This window comes from Passer montanus, unplaced genomic scaffold, assembly GCF_014805655.1.
Source record: "Passer montanus isolate IOZ18808 unplaced genomic scaffold, ASM1480565v1 scaffold15, whole genome shotgun sequence".
NCBI classification, from domain to species: domain Eukaryota; kingdom Metazoa; phylum Chordata; class Aves; order Passeriformes; family Passeridae; genus Passer; species Passer montanus.
The window spans coordinates 10,640,501-10,661,779 of record NW_024362051.1 but is presented as its reverse complement, the minus strand read 5'-3'; the positions used below and the strand labels follow the sequence as shown (position 1 = coordinate 10,661,779).

At 43.3% G+C, this 21,279-nt stretch overlaps 2 protein-coding genes across 3 annotated transcripts; both read right to left on the bottom strand.

Moving 5' to 3' along the window:
- Nucleotides 1-643: 643 nt before the first annotated feature.
- Nucleotides 644-14,509, bottom strand: LSM11 (LSM11, U7 small nuclear RNA associated). Its single transcript, XM_039701611.1, has 5 exons — nucleotides 14,436-14,509; nucleotides 13,940-14,235; nucleotides 9,878-10,017; nucleotides 9,065-9,148; nucleotides 644-7,585 (listed from the first exon to the last, which is right to left on the bottom strand). The coding sequence occupies exons 1-5, from the start codon at nucleotides 14,507-14,509 to the stop codon at nucleotides 7,199-7,201; spliced, it is 981 nt and encodes a 326-aa protein (XP_039557545.1). The 3' UTR covers nucleotides 644-7,198.
- A 339-nt stretch (nucleotides 14,510-14,848) lies between these two features.
- On the bottom strand, nucleotides 14,849-21,151 carry THG1L (tRNA-histidine guanylyltransferase 1 like). Of its 2 annotated transcripts, XM_039701727.1 has the most exons (7): nucleotides 20,958-21,151; nucleotides 20,030-20,206; nucleotides 19,454-19,623; nucleotides 18,710-18,798; nucleotides 18,020-18,127; nucleotides 16,769-17,454; nucleotides 14,849-16,692 (listed from the first exon to the last, which is right to left on the bottom strand). In XM_039701727.1, the coding sequence occupies exons 1-6, from the start codon at nucleotides 21,131-21,133 to the stop codon at nucleotides 17,293-17,295; spliced, it is 882 nt and encodes a 293-aa protein (XP_039557661.1). In that variant the 5' UTR covers nucleotides 21,134-21,151; the 3' UTR covers nucleotides 14,849-16,692; nucleotides 16,769-17,292. The 2 variants fall into 2 exon arrangements, with proteins under 2 accessions (XP_039557661.1, XP_039557662.1); XM_039701728.1 differs by lacking the exon at nucleotides 20,958-21,151 and having other exon boundaries at nucleotides 19,454-19,619; nucleotides 20,030-20,167.
- Nucleotides 21,152-21,279: the final 128 nt, after the last annotated feature.

Below are 21,279 nucleotides of genomic sequence, written 5' to 3'. Positions count from 1 at the left end.
CCCAGGTTGCAATGGGAATTATTCCTTCTAGCCAAGGCCAAGGACACCTTCCACATCCCAGGTTGGTCAAGCTCCATCCAACCTGGCCTTGGATACTCCCAGGGATGGGGCAGCCACAGTTTCTCTGGACAACCTGTGACAGGGCCTTACCACCCTCACAAGGAAGAATTTCTCCCTAAAAACACATTTATGATCCAAATGCATCAGCATCACTTACCATGGGATTAGAAATGTTCCTGGAAGTCACTGGCTATGGACGCTCTGGAGCAGATGCTTGGATGCTGGCTCTGGACCTCCCCAGTTCCTGGAAAACCATCTCCTGCTGGCATTGTGGAAGACCACACGCTAAGGTAACAGACCTTTGAGTGATCAGGCCACTGGTGGTTACATTTATCAACATGAAGTTCACTTCCCTTCTGCATCTGCATTGTTAATTGTTTCTCTGTGGATTAATGCCCTTTTGAACACACAAATGACAGGTTTGTCCCCAGTTATGTGACTAGAGAGCAGTGCTTTATTCACACCCGGGGGTCTCCACTTCCAGCATCTGTCCTAACCATGGTAGTGCCAGCTCCTTCATTGACACAATATACATCACTATGTTGGTAGAGTACCAAAAAATCATGCTTTGAGGCAAACTGTTACATGGATATATTTATTGCATTGCAGTCTTAGCAATTTTAAATATAAACATTTATACCTGGAAAGCAGAATATTGCAAATTCAGTATTACCCAATATGTTCATAGCAGCATCAGCTTCCTAAGAAACAAAATGTTTAGGAAGACAGAGAAGGAATTACAAACAAGTTACACCCTCATTTATCACCATCTGACCCAAACATGGAACTGCAGCTGTGAAACAGATATTGAAGTCACCAAATGTGACCTTGAAGACGTCAGTGATTGCAAGACTGAAGAGTGTTTTTGTACCTGATTCCCCACATGGTTTTCGTGTGCCAAGGTGAGGTTAACTAACAGTCACGAGCCTGGAGAGGGCAGAGGGTTGATGTATCTGCATTACCTGACAGAGAGAGTTTTGATAACAACACGTGGCACTTGTATAGCATTTACCAATTCCCCAGCTCCTCACAAGACAGGCAAGGAGTGCTCTTGGATGTGCTACAGCTGTGGAGCGTCAGGGAGAGGGGGATGGAAGAGACTTGCCAAGGCCATTCAGTGAGCAAGAGGCAGTGAAGAGAGTGGAATTTGTCAGCCCCTGACTTCCAATTCCACATCGGTCTGGTGGCTCATGCTGCTCCTCTGTGGCTCCCTAAGGAAGTTTTACAGGTGACTCATTGGTTAACAAGTCCCAACCCTGCAACTACAGTGGGTGTGCGCACCATTGAAAAGAGGTCAACCCGTCTGTTCCCCTTGTAATGCCCCATTTTAGTTTTAGAGAAACCAAACATTTCTCTCATCTCGTCCTCTCAGAATAATGTGTCAGCTGAAGACACCTTGGCACAGCTGCACTTTGCTCTGAAGCAGTGGAAATCAGAGGCAATCGCTATAGGAGCAGCTTTCATTTCTTTCCTGAGGGAGAGCACGGATCTTTTGAGAGGAAAAAAGGATGGATATGTTTTCACACAAACTGATCAAACTACTTTTCATTCTAAACGAATACAAGACTGACTGAAAGTCTCAGGTGTACTAATTCTTTTTCAACAAAGTCATCCAGGTGCACACCAGAAAGCTAGAAGCTAATAAGACAGTTATCCAGGAACATCAGGAGGCATTTTCCTTCCCTGACAGGCCTTCACTTCCACCAGCTAAGAGCAAGAGCACTTACAGTGACATCTGAAAGGACTTGTAAACATCATGAGACAAGCATCTCTGCTATTTCTCCATTAAAACAGTCCTTGCTCCTGCACCCCAGGAAGCCAAGGAAAACCAAGCCTTCTCCATCCCCACCTCAAAAGGGCAAATTTGCTTAGTTCCTTCTTCTCCCAATGGGTTTCCTCTGCAAAATGTTAAGAGGCAGGATCAAAAATGTCAGTCATTAGGGCTGGAGCCTGGCAGAGATTCCAGGGGCTTTTCAGATGCTGTGAAAGGCTCACAGCATAAGAGAGGCTGCACTGAAGAGCTGCCTCAGCATCCTCCCCTTCATCTACACAGCTCAACTGCCCAGTGCTGGCAGGATTGTGCCCAAGGTACAAGTTAGAAAGCCACTTCCCATGTCAAGGAGTTACCACCACCTGAGTAATTCCTTTCCCCTCCTAATATCCCACCTAACACTACTCTCTGTCAGTGTGAAGCCATTCCCCCTTGTCCTGGCACTCCAGGCCCTTGTCAATGGTCTCTCTCCATCTTTCTTGTAAGCTCCCTTCAGGTACTCGAAGGCTGCAATTAGGTCACCCCAAAGCTTCTCTTCTCCAGGCTGAACAATCCCAACTCTCTCAAGTCTTTCCTGGTTTGCAATACTTTAATTACAATCAGAATTTCACAAATTCTGTAAAAACTTTCCCAATATTATCTCTGGTCAGCAGCAGCCTTTCCTAATGTTCTAACACACTGTCTTAGCATTGTTATTAGCACAAACTTGAATTTTTTAAGCCAACGTCAAGAAGCGAAAGCACGAACTGAAGTAGTTCTGGGCTGCAGATGCTGCAGACCTCAGCATTCATATTTTACACTTGGCAGTGCAGGCAGGAGAGAAAACATCCTCATATTAATTGGCAGTATTTGCAGCTATGCTCTGAGGCAGACACTGGCATATACCTGAGCAGCTTCTCAGGCAAGAGCTGTCCTGGCTGAGGGAATCACTGCATCACCTCTGAAAAGCTGCAGACTCTGCCTTCCAGTTTTACCCAGTGGCAGAGCTTGTGGTGTAAGTTGGTGTTTATAACTCTGATCTGTTTAATCAAAGACAGGAAGTTTACCATAAACATCTTCATAATCTCAGTGTTTTCAGTCTGCTGTCCCTGCTCCATTTTCCTTCAAGACTCTGGATCAAATCATCTACACCTGTCTCACTTAGGTCAGTGCCAGTAAGAAACAGAAAGGCTGAGTGTGGGCAGCATGTTGGACAGAATGTCAAATTCAATAAAAATTAGACACCTTTTTACTCTGCCTCTTTTTATCCTGCACCCCTCTTCACCCAGTGATTCACAGGTGCAAGTGGGTGACTGCAAAAACAAACGAGGACAACCTAGCACTTTGTGAAGGAAAATAAGTTTAAAAAATTATTTTTTAAAAGTTTCAAAAAATCAGTTTACTCTAAAAAGTAATATTATCCAAGATAAATAATTCTTCTGACCAAATAATTCAAAAAATCTAAAGAGATCAGTATGAAAATGAAGAACAGCCAAAGGCTCTTTGAATTCAAAACTGGATGGGGTAACATTCCTCTAGGGAAGGGTAAAAACCAGTGGGCACTCAGGCCTGCTCCTGCTGAGACACTGCCCGCTGAGGGAATGCTGCAGAAGAAACAATGAATCCAAACACTGAAGGAGAAGAAGCAGATGGAAAACAGCACTCACTGATTAATTCAGTAATCACCTGCAGAGGACATGCTAAGTACTTCACTCTAGGTCACAAAAAAACCCTTCCAGGCAATTAACAAGCCGGAGGAGTCAGTTGAGAGAAGGAACCAAACCCACATAAGATTTTTTTTCCCCTTTGGCCTTACCTTTTCTACAACCACAGCCTAAGGAGTGTTTGATAAAAACAAAGCACCTCTGCAAAAACATTTCCTAAGACACAATTCCAGAAATTAGAAATTATTTTAAAACTTTCTCAATTTATCCCAACTCTTCTTTGAAGTTATTGCAGAAAACTGCTCCCTGCAGTAACTGGGTACCTCACCCCAAACACACTTTAAGAACCACTGCTGAGCACCAGGCTGAGCAAAGTCCTAGAAATACAGGACAGGTGGCACCTGTGGATCCTTTCTAGGGAGGTTTTCATATTTGCCCAAAGCTTTTTCAGTCTCACGTTGCTCTTTGTTTCTTACTCTTCATTCCTCAGCACAAAGACTTTGGTGTTTGTGCTCACAGCATCACTGCAGCAAGAGATGAAGGGCTGAGAGCAAAAAACTTCTTGAACAAAAAAATTTATGTTGAGTTTGGAAAACCACAGAAAGAAGCAACCAGAAACAATTTAAAAAAACACTGAAATCCAAAGCTCATTTGGTTCCAAAGGTTGTTTTCTTCTTCTTTTAAAAACAGATTTAGGAGAATATTTCAGTGAGGTAGAAGAACCCATTTCAGAACATGACATTCAATTTTATTTAAAGAGCAATGTTTTCTGAAGTATTGAACAAACAAGTGACAACACACCTACAGGATCACTTGCTTCATCACAATCACGATGCTTGAAAGAGGCAAAATCCATAAGACAGCATTTTAATAATGCATTTTAAAAATACACAATGCCAGAAAAAGTGGGAAAAGGAAGACATTTTGGAAGATCTGAAGTTGTAGAAAAGGAAGCAGCAGTATTTGGGAAGCAGCTTGGAAATAATGAGGAAGGTGGACAGGAAAGTAGGATACAAATGAAGAACCAGCAAAGAATTCATTGAATCTAAATTGGAAGAGAGAAGTTTAACCAACTTCACAGATGAGAGGAGGAACATTTTAACAATGAGGTAGTGCAAAAAATGTAGGTAACTGATAATCCTTAACCAGGTTTACTCACCAAGGTGATGATTCTGGAAGAACAGGTCAGGGATGATATAAAAATCAAGGCACAAACTTAAGTCTAAGCACCAGCATTTCTCATAAAATGTAAACAAAGAAACTCGTAGATGTGAAGCAACAAACACCTGTAAGGTTTTAGGGAAAAATCCATTATGAAAGGAAACATTGAGACTTCCAGCAGCAACTGAGAACTTGGGGAAGTGTCAATCAACAGGAAAGGCAGCACAGCCACAAAAACATTCATGGTAGTTGTATCTTAGTTAATGCACATGGCATAAACTAGCAGACAAACAGATTTAAAAATATGAGGTGAAGAAAAGCAAGAATTCAATGAACTGTCACTGTATGTCAGCCTGAGGGTGATCTGACACCCTTTGGTCAAATATGAAAGAAAGAGGAGAGGTCAGAACCAGTGGCCTTTGGTACTGATAGAAAAGGCAGAGAGGAGTCATCCCAAGCAGCTGAAATAAGAACAAAGCTGCCAGAAAACAGAGAGGAAAATCCCCACAACCATAAGCAAGAAAATATTCACTTGCAATAAAAGCTGCTGGGAAGTCAGGAGCAGAGATAAGCACCTTGTTTCTAGCTTCACATGTTTCTGGTAATTTGTGAGGGTTCTGGTTAGTACATAGAAAGCCAACCAGGAAAGGCTGCAGAAAGCCAGGACAACAAGAACAGTCTTTGTAAACCAGAGTTTAGAATGTCCCGAGGAGACAAAGTACTGACAGGAGAAAGGAAAAAAAAAAAGAAGGAAAAAAAGGGAAAAACTGCAGAGCACATGAACACAAACATGAACAGTAAAGAATGGAGGGGAAACAGGAACCTCCATGAGAAGAATCTTTTCAGTGCCTAGTCTCAGTTCACAGAGGGATGGGATTACAGTAGTAAAGCAATGTTTCAGAAGAATCTGCAGAGAGTATTTAATTTTTTTATTTTCTTTTTCTCCCTTGATGAAACTATTTTGCCTCAACAGTACTTTTTATTCTGTCCCAGGCTGAACTTGGCTTTGAGCTCAGTGGCTGAGCTCATCAAGCCCCATGTCATATGAAATGTTGACATAAGTTTCAAGCTCCCCCAGAGGCAAACAGCTGCTTTGTGTGCCCAGAGTGCCTGCTAAATGATTTCTGTGATTCACCCAAACACCAGACATATCCCTAATGACCAAGCAAGCAGAATGCTGCATCTGCAGCAACAGAAATCCATGTCACCCACAGTACAACCACTCAATTTGAGAACTCAGGGCATCTATATGCAATATAAGTCCCGCCATAAAGCAATTTCCCAACTTCAGCTTAAACACACAGAGCTGCTGCAAAGCACAAGGCAGTTGAGATGAATACAGAATAGCAGCATGAAATCTCCTTTGACAACAAAGGGAACAGGCTACATAATGGAACAGCTTCATTTACCCTCAAACTTTTGCAGGTAGGTTTTTTGGAAAGCAGTTTATACCTGCAGAACCTTGGACTGACCTGCAGTAATTCAACAGCCTTGCTAAAATGAAACACTGATGAGTTGAGTTCGACTTCTATACTTCAAAACCTTTTCAGGCACATCTCCAAAGCTCAACTGGAATTAGATGATGCATCCCTCACACGGACAGGAAAGACCCATGAAGATTCCTGCTCCATGAGAACTGCTGGAGACACAGCAGCTCTGGTTTCAATAGAGGGAGCCTGAAAGGTGTTTAAATACAGGACAGGTGTGCTCAACACAAACACACCTGAGAAAAACCCAATCTTTGCCAGCTTCACTCTTACACTACGTAGCAAGTGGATGAAATAGAAAAGGATAGTTTTCCATCTTCACCCACAGATAAACTCCAAACAAGGAGGTCTCTGAGTCAGCTACATCATCTGCTTGCTGGTGACACAGGGCCAAAGCACATTACAAAGAGAGCCTAAGCTTTGATACTGGAAACAAGTTACAGTCTTGCCATCACCCACATTAAAAGACTACTTTACAATTAAGAGGTTTTCTATCACACAGAGCATTACAGAGCTAACTATGGCAAAGAGGCCAGTAGCCATCAGCAGGATGTGACTCCAATGTTTTATAAACAGTTTCAAAATTACCATCAGAATTATGTCTGGAAAAGAGGACATCCATGTAACAGCAGCAGATAAACTGTTGGTCTCATTAGCAATTTCCTCTTGATACTACTCAGAATGTGCAAAAGAGCATTTCTGATTTATTGCAGGTCCAGATCTTATCCTTAAATGTGTGCCACAAGTAGTTCCTGTAACAGAGTACACCAAAATTCTCTTACAACCCTCTCCATTTAGCTTCTTTTTAAGAAAGAGTGGGATCTGTGCTTGACTCCCTCACATCACAGAAACAACAGTGTTGCTGACCTTCTCCTGAGACCCCCATCAGGGATCTAAGGAGGCTGCTTTGGCATCAAGCCCAGGATGCTCAAGTTACAATTCTTTCCCCTGCCCTAAGGTGGCAATGGGAAACCAGCCACGGTACCATCCTACTCAATGACAACTCTAAATAGCAATGGGAGCTGCAGCAGCAAGTCATGCTATCAAATAAATACGCTGACAAAGGCTCAGCCAAGTCAATGTGCTAAATGGACAAGCAAGACATTCTCTCCTCGAATAAAGATCTGGTTTATGTGGCGTGTGAACACCTGCTGATAATCCACCTTGGGCCGCCTCCTCCTCCGGGGCTGGCTCCTCGCTCGGGCCCCAGCAGCACTGGCCCCCTCCGTGTGGGCAGTCCTGCTGCCCACATCAGCTTCACTTCTGTCACCTGGAGTCTTCTTCTCTCCAGCTCTGCCCAAGTGTTTCTGCCTCTCACGCTCCTCTTCTGCTCTCCCTCGTCCAGATCCAGCCTTCAAACTCAGCATCTGAGAGTCATTTGTCAGGGCCAGCTGCTGTGAGACAGTCTTTGAGTCAGCTCCCTTCTTCCCCGAGGATTCCTGCAGCTTGAGTCTGTCAAACAGCTGCAAAAGGACAGTTGTATCTATGACCACACTCGTAAAACAAGAGAGGCCACTTGTTCCACACTTCTACATTGTATTTTCATGTACAATCCCAAATCAGCTCACAAGACACAGTGACACATCTCCACCAGCAATAAAGACCATGTTTGCTTACCAAAGTCAAATAGTGACAAAAGGTGAATGAGTCTCTTGCATGGCCATGACTGTCTTAATGTGAGCACTAAGGGATTTAATTTCAGGAGCAACACTGCTGTGTGGTAGCCTTTAACTTTGGTCAGGAGAAACAGAGACACCAAGTTGCTCCTACAGCTCACTTTTCCCCATGTTCTTTTAAAGTTGTCAGACAGTTTTAGAGAGATTTCCATCCTTGTATCATGACTCCCTAAGATAAGGGGCCTCCATTAGCAAAGTCTGTGCACTGAAAAATTGAGGGATCTTTTGTGTTCCCCAAAACAAACTAAAAGATGACATGTGGGTATTCTGGGAGGTGAGCAGATCACAAACAACAGAAAAATAACCAAAGCTACAGCAGCAGACCCAAAGCTCTGTATGAACTCATTAATCCATGAACACATGGTGCTGAAACTGGAAAAGAAATTGCTTTTACTCTGGCAGCAGACAAGCTTTTATGAAATAATGACAAATGAGATTTTTGGTTAGCCTCTCTCTTCCCAGCAACAGGCTGGAAAGCCAATGCCTATGAGAGTGAGCTAAAGGAACAATGACAGCTTGATTATTTTTAACTAATCTTTAAAAGAAGGAAGGGTGGGATCTACCAGAAAACAGATTTAAATGGCAGGAATTTGAAAGCAAACTCCTCACAATGAAACATTTTAAATGCTTTTGTGATGCTTCTCTGATGTTCAAAAGGCCTGGAGCTGTTGCCATTCAACGGGCACTGCCCTGTCACATTTTTTCCCCTTCATTGTTCAGAAGTTCATCTATCATCTCTTCAGTTGTCAGCGTGGTAAACAACTCTATTTGCAGCTGGATCCTAGAGAGTGGAGAGCTTTGGAGATCTTGGGCTTCACAGTACCCAGACTGGAAGCTCAAGTGACCAAAGAGCTGTGTTGTTCCTCTGGCTGCAGACATAGACTGGGCCATGAGGAACTTCAGTACCAGAGGGACGCTCTGCCACATTCCCTGGCATGACAAACATGGACCTGATCAGTCCATGGTGCAAAAAACACACAGAATCCCACATCAAAACCCACAGAGTGAGCTTCTAGAAGTTCAGCATGCTACATTAAGCATTGGCAACAATTCTGATCTGATTCTAAAGTGGAGCTTTAGTAACACTGAACTACTGAAGTACTTTCAGAAAGATCAGAAAACATTTTGGGTATTTTTTTGCTCAGAGTCATCTGTAATTAAAGGAGGTAAAATATTTCAAATTTAATCACAGATTCCAAATCAATGCTCCCCTTTTCTTTGAAAAAGGAGATCCTAATAAGAAAGAAAAGAGCAGATATCACCTACTCGGGTCAGTGAGAGCTGAGGTTCTGCATAGAAGGCTTTGCCCATTACTGGTTTCCTGTAAGTCTCATCCACATCTGTCAGGGCCTAAAAAAGATGAAAGAAACGGAAAGATTGAAATTAAAATAAAACATGAAGCAGCTTTGGACCAGCTTTGTGTCAAAGCATTAGGAAATTATGTTCTGAGAGAAAATCCATCCCAGGAACAAGCTGTGCTTTGGAGCTGGTTTGTTAATCATCTAAATTGTACTGAGGTATAAAAGCAGCAGTGAAGTTCATTCTGCATTACTCGCAAAATCTGTGATCCTTGCTTGCAAAATCCTTCCCTCCTCCCCACTTCCAAACTTTTCACACCTCCAGGCTCACAAATATTTAATAGCTGCTTTTCCATCTACTGTCTTTAAGATCTCCACAAGGTAGAAAACAGGGAAAAGCTTTTGTCACTGGCAGCTCAGTGATGTTAGTGAGAGAAAACACAGAATGACCCACCACTATAGAAAGACTGGGTTTTGCAGAGCGATATTCCTCATATTCCACCTTCCTGTGTTCTTACACAAAACCTCTGAAGATGGTGGGAACTCTTCAAAGCTTCTCTCTCACTTAAAACCACTCTAAGATGGTTGGGCACCTCCCAGATGTACCAGTCCAACACCAAGTTCCACTTAAGTCTGAAACCCAGCACTTGGTACTGGAGCAAATTAGTTTGTGAACCACAAAACCACATTAACCTTCCCTGTATGTCATTTGCTTAAACCTGTTGCAAATTTCAAGTTTTCAGTATAACAGTTACAAATCAAGGGCTGGAACAATAATTACCATATTCCAGAATTTGTCAAATGCAACCAAAAAGCCTGTGCAGACTCCACGAAGCCCTTTGAAAGTGCGGATGTGGACATTAATTCTGACACCATCTCGGACGCAGCGATGGAGCTCCCCCAGTGGGCTGCCTTCATGGACTGGAACAGAAAGAGAACATCACCAGTCTCCACCAAAATACACTGAATCATACAACAGAATTGTAGAATGGCTTGAGTTGGAATGACTGATTAAAGATCATCTTCTTTCAACTCCCTCCCACAGGCAGGGACAGCTTCCACTAGACCAAGGTTGCTCAGAGCCACATCCAGCCTGGCCTTGAACACTTCCAGGGTTGGGGCAGCCACAGCTCCTCTGGACAATCTGTGCCACAGCCAAGAATTTCTCTCTAATATCTAATCTAAACCTACTTTTTTTTTCAGTTTGAAGCCACTCCTGCTTCTCCTGTCACTACATATTTTTATAAAAACTCTCTCTTCAGTATCTACCTATCTAAAAACCATGTAGAAATCCACTCTATGTACAAGTAAGGCAGAGCTTGGCACAACACTTTTGCTCACAACAATAGCAATGAAGCCCCAAGCACTGTAGCACACTGTGGTTGCCATTACCAGACCACCAAAACTCTTCTTACAATGGGGAGAGCCAAGACCAGAAAATATGAAGGTTTTGCTTTACACAGCCTACAGCCAAATCAGCCTTAGCTGAAAATCTTTTTGCTACATTTCAAAGACATGCCAAGTAATCCAAACTGTAAATAAAAGTGGTTGAGAGGGAACAGAAAGCTCACAGGGGCAGAGTTAGTTCCACAGAAAAGACAAATGCCTGGTTAAGGCTACCTCAGGTTAGTTATGAGCTGTGAATAAAGAATTGTAGCAGATTTGTTCCTTTTCTTTACAAGGGGATTTCTGAAACAATGAGTGACCAAAATCCTTCAACTTACTAAACTGGACCAGTTTAAACTGATGAAAATGCATTGTTTCAGTTAAGATTTCAGCAGCCAGCTGAACATCCTTCAAAGTCCTACAAGTCTCTGGCAAGGAAATAAAATTACTCTAAGGAGCAGCCAGCAATTAAACCATGCTAAAACCCAGGACAATAATGCTTTAACCAGAGCAAAAGTGAAGGAATTCAGTAAAACATACAGCTTGCCTGGCTCACACAAGCCTTGTCTTCACACCAGAAATCTTTGCAAGTGTCATTTATCTAGAGGGGTAGATATTATTTACAACTTCCACCCATGCCTTGATCCCCATGTGCAAACACAGCCCCAGGATTGCTGTACAATTCCTGCTAAGAGTCAGGAAAAAGATTTGGTCTAAAATCTCACATGGTTCTCCACATTAATAAAATATGTGAGCCAGAAATGACCTCTCACCTTGTGATTTAGGGACTGTACATTCAAGGTTTGATTTGCACACCAGAAAATGCTTCCTGTGAGTGTAAAGCGACTGTGTAAAACAGCTCATCTGCAGGACTGGGCTGCAGGGCAATTCATGGCCACAGCAGGGAAATTTAAATCAGTTTCCTCTGAATTAACCTAATCACATTTATTTTTTGAGATGCATTGTCTTCTTGCCAGCCCTCTCCAGCTGGATGACTGCAGGAAATTGGTTTCACACAGAGCATAATCTGTCTCGGCACCTCCCAGCCTTGCTTAGGGGGTCTTTCCATGAGCCTCTGTGTCTCCTTCAGCTGAACTGATAACAAACATGTTCTGGATTGACAGATCCATCACAGGAACCACAGATGACACCACCACGATATCAAATTGATGCTTCCAATCAGAAAACAGTATTTTTTCTAACCAACCATGAGAACTTACATAATCATTTAAAATCCAGACTTATTTTTAGATTTTAAGTTCCAATATTCCCTTTTAAGTAGGAACTCTGTCTACAACTTTTTACAGAATTCTACATCCAACCCTTATTTACAGCTATGTCTTTCTCTCAGCACCCAGGAAAACACTACACAGCTCCACCAAATCTACACTCTGCCCACTTTTCCTTGCTGTGTAAGGTTCTGGCTCTTCCATGGCAAACTTCCAGCTTCATCTGAGCAAAGGGCAGAACGCATTATCCAAAAAACCTCTCAACAACTTGATATTCTCAGAAAAAATAAAGCCAGCAAGGCAAGGCGTTTATTTTTGGAACACACCTCCTCTGCAAGCAGCAAGGGCTGTAACGAGCAGGCTCTGCACACAACTAAATCTGCCTGTGCCTTCTGCTTTGGTACAGACCAGCATGAACAATGCTTCAATAGACAGGGAAAAAAGTTACCCAGTTGGTACCCAAAATCCAGCCCTTGCCTGGATAAAATAAGCACACACTTAATACCAGGACTCTGAAAAATTACTCAAAAACTACTATAAGGGCAAGCACCTCAAAAGGGTGAAAATAAAGATCAAAACTCTGGTTAAATTCAAGTCCTTGTCCTCAGGGCAGACTCTATTAAGAGGCAAGATTAGAAAAACCTCAAGAGAAAAGTTGAAATAATTCAGAACACTGTCAAACACCTTTCCACCTGCCCTGCACATGAATTCTCTGCCTCTTGGTGAATGCAAAGTGATGACAAATAGCTCCTCCTGAACTGATCCACACAGTCCAACTTCCAAACACCTGTGGTGCAGGCAGCCCCCCAGTTACAGGGAAAGCACACAACTTAGGCTATAAATCACTCTTAAAACACCCCAGGCTGCTGAACAGCACTTTCTGTATCAATTGTGCCAGACTTCTTTGAAGAACAGATACGGATGTACGGATATTAAGGAGGTGTTCTTAATTTTTACAGGTTTGGGGTTTTTTCCCAATTACCAGTGCAAACTGAGATATTTTTTATTAAGATCTGAAATCAACATTTAAGGTCAGTTTTCTGGAAATCCTGGGCCAACAGAACCTCTGCATTTGTGCAGAACACTAAGTGTGATACTTAAGATCATGCAGCATGTATAACAATGCACACATTGTGTTCTAGTGTCTAAGGAAGGAAAAGGTTTTGCCTTGGGCATCCAGAATTGAACATTTTGGGCTTTGCCTTTTTAGAGAAAAAAATTAAGGTGATGGTGCAAAGATAATTTGATTCCACAATGAACCGCAGTATTTTTAATTAAGTGCACTAAAGTTACATCTCACCTGGCAGCAATGCCATTTGATTCTTGGTGTGGGGGCACAAGTAGCACCTCTTCATGTTTAAGGGATGTTTACCCTGACCGCACACATAACATTTTTACAAGAAATATGTATCATCATCACAGCTGATGAATTTAAATTTACATCACAGCTGTCTCTCACCTCAATCCACTGCTCTGCCATCCTGTTACCAGAAATGCCAGTATTTCTGCCTGCAGGATGTTTGGTTAGCAACCAAGTAACAGCAGTGTGTTACAGACTTTCCCTGTGGTTATGGTTTAACTACACCCTGGACTGACCCAAGTATCAGTCATGGTTTAAAATAGTACTTTTCAGAATATAGCTGTGTCTCATCCTTTTTCTCCTTAAAACCAAGAGAATGTATGTAATTCACCAATTAACAGAGCAGAACACCAGCACAACTCAAAGTCAGTGTCATCTCTGTGTGAGCAGCTCTGTGAAAAGCTGTTCCTCATTCCTGCACACCATTTCAGAGAATCACGGAATGGTCTCTGCTGAGAGGAACTCAAAATCCCATCTTGTTCCAATCCCCTGCCATGGACAGGGACACCTTCCACTATCGCAGGTTGCTCCAAGCCTCATCCAACCTGGCCTTGGACATTCCCAGGGATGGGGCAGCCACCGCTCCTGGGAGCAACCTGCGCCAGTGCCTCTGCACCCAAGTGTCATTTCCCATCAAACGAAATCATTCCCCCCACACCACCTACACCCCACTGTCACCCAACCGCTTCCGCCAGCCATCGCTCTCTCCTCACCCCCAAACTCCCCCAAACTCCCCCGCAACTCCACGCCGGCCCAGCCGCAACCCTCGACGCAGCTCGGCATGACCCCGGCCCTCAGAGCCTCCGCCTCCCCTCAGCCCCGCTCCCCGCGCCCGCCCCGCCCGGGGCCGCGCTGCCCGCGCCCTTACGGGGCATCCTGGTGAGGACATTGCGCGGTGCCCGCCGCCGCCGCGTCGCCGTTCCGCCTTCGGCCGCCTCCTGCTCGGGGCCCGCGTTGACCATGAGGCTGCGGAGGCGCTGGATGCGCTCGGGGTCGGGGGCGCGTCCTCCTCCATGCCGGGCTGCCGGCGGCCGCGGCGCCCAGGGCCGCCGCCAGGGGGCGCTGCCGCTCAGCGCCGCGGGCCTGAGGGCGGAGCGGCCGCCATGGGCGGGAGCGACCCGGGCGAGACCCGGGCGGGACCGCGGGGAGCACGGAACCTCCCTGCTGCATCCGGAACCGGGGAGCGGCCAGCAAAGGCCGCAAAGATGGTGAAGGGTCTGGAGCATCTCTTTTATAAGAGACTGCGGGAGCTGGGCCTGTTTAGCCGAAAAGACTCAAAGGGGGGTATCAAAAGGATGTGGCAAACTCTTCGCGGTGACAGGACGAGGAGTGGTGCACACAAAGTAAAACACAAGAAATTTCACCTCAAAATGAGGAAGAACTTCTTTACGTTGAGGGAACAGCTGCCTGGGAGTGGAGTCGCCCTCTCTGGAGACATCCCAGGCCCACCTGAACACGTTCCTGGATAACCTGCTCCAGGGGTCCCTGCCCTGGGACTGGATGATCTCCAGACGTCCCTTCCAACCCTGACAAATCTGGGATTATTTGCAGTCACCCCCCACTGGTGCAACCCTCCCCTGCAGCCCAATCTGGGACCATCCCTGGATGAGGGACCAAACCCCCCTGCCCCAGGCCATGAAATCCACCCGCACAACTGGCAGTTTCAATGTAATTTAATGCACAAAAGGATACACAGCGCCCAGTAATTTCACTGAGGAACAGCAAGGAAACGCTTTTTAATAGCTTTTACTATAATGATTCACCATCTCCATTAATGTTTCATAATGGGTTCCCGTACCTTTAATGCTTCTTGTTACGGCAATACATCAGCCACAGGTTGTTCACCAGCTTCAGAGGAAACAATTCTTTCTTCACTGGGTCACAGCACACGACTCCTGCAGCTACAGAAATACCCATGTGTTGTGTGTGCCACCAACACCAGGCTGCTGCTTGAGCCTTGGGAATAGTTATTTTCCCCTACGGCTGCAGAGTTATATAAATGCACATCTTATACATGAGGATACCACAGGGAGTTTCTTTCTCTAGCATTTATCTTAATACAAATTAAAGGCCATGGTTGTACAGATAATTCTGATCTTGGTTCCAAAGTCTGCATCCATATGTGAAAAGCTATGTTGACTTGTTACATATTATTGTAAGAATAAGTTAATTAGAAAACACTATGACCTAATACAGACCTGTTGTTTATATACACACACAAGGTACATACATAAATATACTGTAGGATGTAGCAGGCAGCCATAATATATAAAATAAAAAACCTATATAATACTTTCCAGACATAAATCATGGCTACCAAATTACTTTTTTAATCTTTCATTTGTTACCAGGCTGAGTAAATTCAGCTGTTACCAGTTCTGGAACAGCTGCTTCATATGTAATGTCCAAAGTCAGGCACCAAGCAGTAACACAGAATTTCAAAGTCAAGTAAATTGCGTTTATGTTAGAAGATAAAAAACCAACAAAGTTCTTAGGAGTAAATGACTGGTGCAATGACTCATTCTGAATCATTATCTTACCATCAAGCCACATCCTCTTCCTAGGAATCATTCAGCCCATTCTACAAACTAAAACCAAAATACATTCTCTCATTGCATGTACTTAACCAGTACAGAGAAGTAGAGGGGAAGCCCTCTGCTATTACAAACTCACAGACTCATTGCCTAATCTCAGGAACAACTCACAAAGTTGAAGTTTACATCAGCACCTGGTCAGGGTTTTTTTTTGTTTTTTTTTTTTTTTTAAAAAACCCACCAAAACCCATATTGCCTTAAATGTAAGTTCTTCAGGAAGGGGAAACGGAGTAGGCTGATAAGAGAATTCATGGGAATCTTAACTCAGTACTGTGACCAGTACACACTTGAACCTTTCTTTCTATTTTTATGGCCAGTCCCAACTGCTGACCACGTCTTTGTCAGCAACAGCTGGCCCAGTTACTGTTCTGGACGTTTTTGCAACCAGCTTATTTAAAAGCAGTAACAGCCATATAAGCACCTATCATTATAGCTGTACTTCTACACTAAAATAGGTTATTTCCCTCAAATTCCAATTACACTGGGAAAAACTCCAATCCATGAGCAGAAATATTTCTGCTCTGAGAGGTCAATTTTGACAAGGAGTTTTAAGTGACAGTTAAACCAGAACAGAACTGTGCATGGAGCAGGGAACACACACTCCTCCCTTCCCTCTAACAAACATGGATTGGCAGCACTGCTCTGTCTGTGTCATTCCCAGGCAGATCAGAAAGCAGCAGCACAAATTGTTGTTGGCTCCCTCTTTGCAGGCACCTGGAATGCTCTGCTGTGTTGTGCTGTATTTTTTTTAAATATGCTGTGTTGTGCACAACAGGAGACAGGTGAATTCCCAGGCCATGGAACATGAATAAAGCTATCTATCCATGTCCTAACAGAATTCCAACCCATGCAGTACCTTTATTATTAACTTCACTGCTTGGAACTGTCACCACTGACTAGTTCAAGTCTCAGGAATGAGAAAGGCCACATGATAAAACACAGCAGGGAAGGTACTATTATTTATATTTTTTAAAAGTATAAAAATCCTGTACATTTGACAAATACTTTTAAAATCAAGCATAGAAACCTGCTGGGCTACTCCATTCCATTTCAGTAAGAATCAGGCATCAGGCAGCTATACTTTTAAAATCAAGCATAGAAACCTGCTGGGCTACTCCATTCCATTTCAGTAAGAATCAGACATCAGAACTGTTTGTCACTCATCTGACTAAACACACCAGCCTTGAAATTTAATACTAAATCCCAAATGGAGTATACTGGTCCATCTCAGTTAAAACAAAAATCAAACTAATAATTTTCTGTTCAAATATTCTGTTTTTTTTATAGTTCAGCAGTACAATAAAATACCTCATTGTTTAAATGCTATAGAAATACAGGACATTTCTACATACATTTTTTACAAATACACATGTACAAGGCAGGAACAGTCTTAATTCATGATGAGTTCTTAACATTCAAAATATAGTATGATTTTAGGTTTCCATATTGGCATATCCTTGTATGTCAGACAGCACCAGTGTCTTCTTTTTAGGCAGCAACAGTGCTAAACCCAATGCAGTTGCTGAAGAGGGTTCCAGGTCAAACTCTGCCAGCCACCATTCGTATTCCTCACTTCCAACAACCCAAGCAGAGTGAAATGTAAACTACCAGTTATGCTCATCAGATATCAACTATCCTCAGCCAGAATCTCAGGATATTCCTCCCAGAACTGGTCCCCAATGATGTCACAGTGCAGGGGAACAACTTTAGTCTTAGTCCGGGTCACTTCCACTTCTTTTTCTTCTTCTTCCTTTGGCAGTTTTATTTTCTTAGTGATGACTTCGTTAATCTGAAAATACAGTTGACACATTAGCAGACATAAAAGGCTCCAGAGTGGGTTCAAAAATTCTAATAAAAATTAATTTAATTTAAAAACACAGGAATTTCTCCCACCAAATCAATGATGCAATTGTAAAATAATGAACATTTCCAAGTTACCTTAAAGCAGAAAAGGACTAAGCCAATTATGAGCTGAGCTACCTTATTGAACAGAAGTTTGTAATTCCTTTGCCATGGATATACTTGGGACCTAATCCTGGGAAGGGCCGGGCCCCAGAGATACACACATTGTCATCTGCTGATACATGTTTCATCTCAGTGGTCATAATTTGTATCTAAGCCAGACTGCAGAGACTGGATTTTATATTATGCTCATAGAAACAGCTCTGAAAAGCATCTCCAAAACAGCGAGTCATCTTACACACAATTATATGGCAAATATAGTGCATTTTAAGATATATTTATTCCTAGACATACACTGGAGATGCACGTGGTACTCTTACAGTGAAGTCTCTCTGCCACACTGTAACTGTTTAATATATCAGCCCAAAGCAAGTGGCAATAGGGTTTTTTACCTTCTGCCATATTAGTACAGTTCCTTTTCTATACATCAAAGGTTCATTGTTGTAGTTGATGTTGAATTCAGAAAACAAGATTTCATTTTTATCTCCAGCCAAAGTTCCCTGGGAGGAAAGAAAAAGAAAAATACTCTTAGAGAAAACAAACAAATTATATCTCTAGGATAGAAGAGGGGTGAGTATTGGAAGCCAGACAGACATTTGTAAAGGTTTTTCACCTTCAAGTCACAAGATTTAATTACTTCTCTCAACAGAGGAATTAATTCCAAGAGGGTTTTTATTACATTATCAAGACAAATGGAAGACAGTCAACAGATTCCAGAAGAAAACAGGAATAATCTGCAAAAGTCTGCACAAGGAGACACAACACCACAGAAGGGACTGGCAATCAACAGAACCTGAATTCTGCCACTGTTCCTCATGTGTTTGGATACGGAACATTTTATGACATTTCTAAGATTTCTGAAATTTCTAACTAAGAGCTTAAAACCCTGCTAATACTTGACCAAAATGACATTATTTGCTAGTGGTATTAATATCTGCACAATTGAAGAAGTTGTTGACTACACCCACAAAATGATTACAGTAAGAACAGACAAGACAGGGCTGCTGGGCAGGGAAGACACTTTGCAAATCTTATTATTTAATTTTTAGCTGTAAAAAAACATGACTTGAGCAGACTCTTACCCGGAGCCTCTCCTGTGCTTGCACTGGTGTCAAACCACCTCGCTGCACAAGCATCCAGAACACTGTATTATAAAGGTTATTAATATGGCCTAGAGAAAACAGAGAAATGAGTGTGAGAATGCTTTATTTCCAGAGCTGTAGCCAAGAAACAGCCAAGAGTAATGGGGCATTAATATAATCAGCTTCTAAAGACAATACAATGCTTACAATACATTTTAAGGCACTGGATATCATTACTAGAAGACAGACTTCATAAATGAAAAAGGCACAGCAGAGGCTGAAAGGTGTTTATGTATAATGTAAATTATTTTCATTTGACAATAGGGACTATGTACTGACAAAGGTCTAGAGAAAAATCCAGTGGTCTGTTCTAACATGGAATATTCAGCACTTTTGATTACTACCTGCTGTGAATTTGAATATTCACATCTCTTCATTAAAGATTACCTTGGCTAAGCCAACTCTGAACATCAAAATTAATTCATTAATTCTATTAGCAGTTCTAATATTTCTTGTGCTGAATTCACTCTCAGGATACAATAAATTTAGTTGTAGCCTGAACACTCCAAATTTCAGCCAGTACCCATACAAAGCCCAGAACAAGTGTAATATTATTGCAAACTACCACCCTACCTGCTGTTCTTTCACTGACAACTGTGTATACAAATACACTGGCAGAAAAGACATTTCTGTTCAGACAAATGAACTCACCTGCACAAATCTCTTTTTTCTAGGAACACTTACAATCTGCTTGCCTCCAGCTGAGGTAGTCCTTCAAATTCTGGTTGCTGGGATACAACACAATTCGTCCATCAAATCCTGGTGGGTACAAAAGCTGCTGGTCCTTAAAGTAATCCTTCCAATAGAACACGTAACTTGAGGAAAACTGGGACACCACATGAGTCATGAACTTACTTGCAAACACAGAACAAGAGGAAAAAAGAAAGAAATACATTAGTGTCATTATATATGTGTGCTTATCTGAGGTATCAGTAGTGATAACTCTAGGGGAGGAATGGCACAAAGACTTTTGAACTATAGAGGTACTGAGAATTACAACTTTTTCTTAAAGACTGGCTGGTTATAATGTTTTGATTGTTCATATAATAAATTGTTTATATAACTTTTTACAAGCTCTGTAAATTAAACATATTTTCCTGAAAGATCACATGTAAAGAATCCACACAAAAAACTTGAACTAACTGCAGTGTAAGCACCAGCCCTCCTCCTAACCTCAGTGTGTAGGTAAAGGCAAATCTGAAGAAGAATTATGAAGAGATTTTAAAAACAAGTTCACTTCAGTATCAAAGCAGCTGTTACCTTGCTCTTCTTTTAAACCACCTGCTCTTCTTTTTGAAAACAAAACTATATTCATCACTCTGTCCATAAGCAATAGCAATATCCTCCAGTTCTTGCATCACTGTCTGGGCACACTTGGTCATCAGGTGCAGAGCACGGTCATCATTTGGCTTTTTGAATTCATGCTGCTCAGAAAACCTTCAAAGCAAAAATGGTGGCATAAGAGTCCCTTAAAAAGCTACTAAAAATGCTAACCCATTCATTTTCCTCATATTTGCTTTGTATGAATATTGATTTCCAGTATCCTGTCAATACTGAGAAAAGAATTCTCTCCAGGTCTGAAAAGCAGGAACAAAAATCCTCGTTATCCACGCTGGATAACCCATTCTTTCCCAACAGTATCTGACCCGAACCAGTCTTTTAAAGCAGCTGGTTTATGTATTTTAATTGGAAATTGATTACAAATGCTACTTTCTGTAAACTCTGTTTCTCACGGGGTGTCTTTAATATAGAGTCGAGTAATGACAACATTATCAACAAACTTGTCAAAACTCAAGAGCTTTACCAAAACCAGAAATAATATCCCAGCAAAAACCTGTGTTGTCTACCAGCCGAGAGAACTGTGCCCATTTATGCCGAGGGAAAGCAAGTAGCCACACAGACACTGACTCCAAACACCAGTACACATCCCTGGACAGCAGCTGCTGTCCCTCCCCAGCTCACCCAAGAACCATTCCCCACCACGGGGCTCTGAAACCGCCCGTGAAAACAAAATCCCGGTGGAATTCCGTGTCCTGGAGAGGCCGAGACACGAGGATGTCCAAGCCCTGCAGACTCACCCCGGCCGGACAGGACCAGCGCAGCGCAGCCCGGGCACCAGCAGGACGCTGCTCCCGGCACAGCGCGCTCGGCCCGCACCCGCGGGGTCCCCGCCCTGCCCTGCCCGCACCTGTGGAAGTTGCGGCCGTCCAGCCGCACCACGATCCAGCAGTTGGGCAGCACCGTGTCGTCCGCCTCGAAGTCCCGCACGTACTCGAACTTGCTCTTGGCCATGGCGAGGCCGCGGCGGCCGCGCGGGGAGCGCGCAGCGATGGCAGCGATGGCCGCCCGGCAGCGGCGCAGCATGCCCGGCGCGGAAGCGGAAAGAGCGGCGCCCAGCCCTTCTGGGCGGCCCGGAGCAGCGCTCGCTGGTGCCGGCGGAGGGCGGGCGGAGCCGGCGGGCGGAGCGTGGGGCGGCTCCGGCAACGACGCCCATGGCGGCTGCGGGGCGC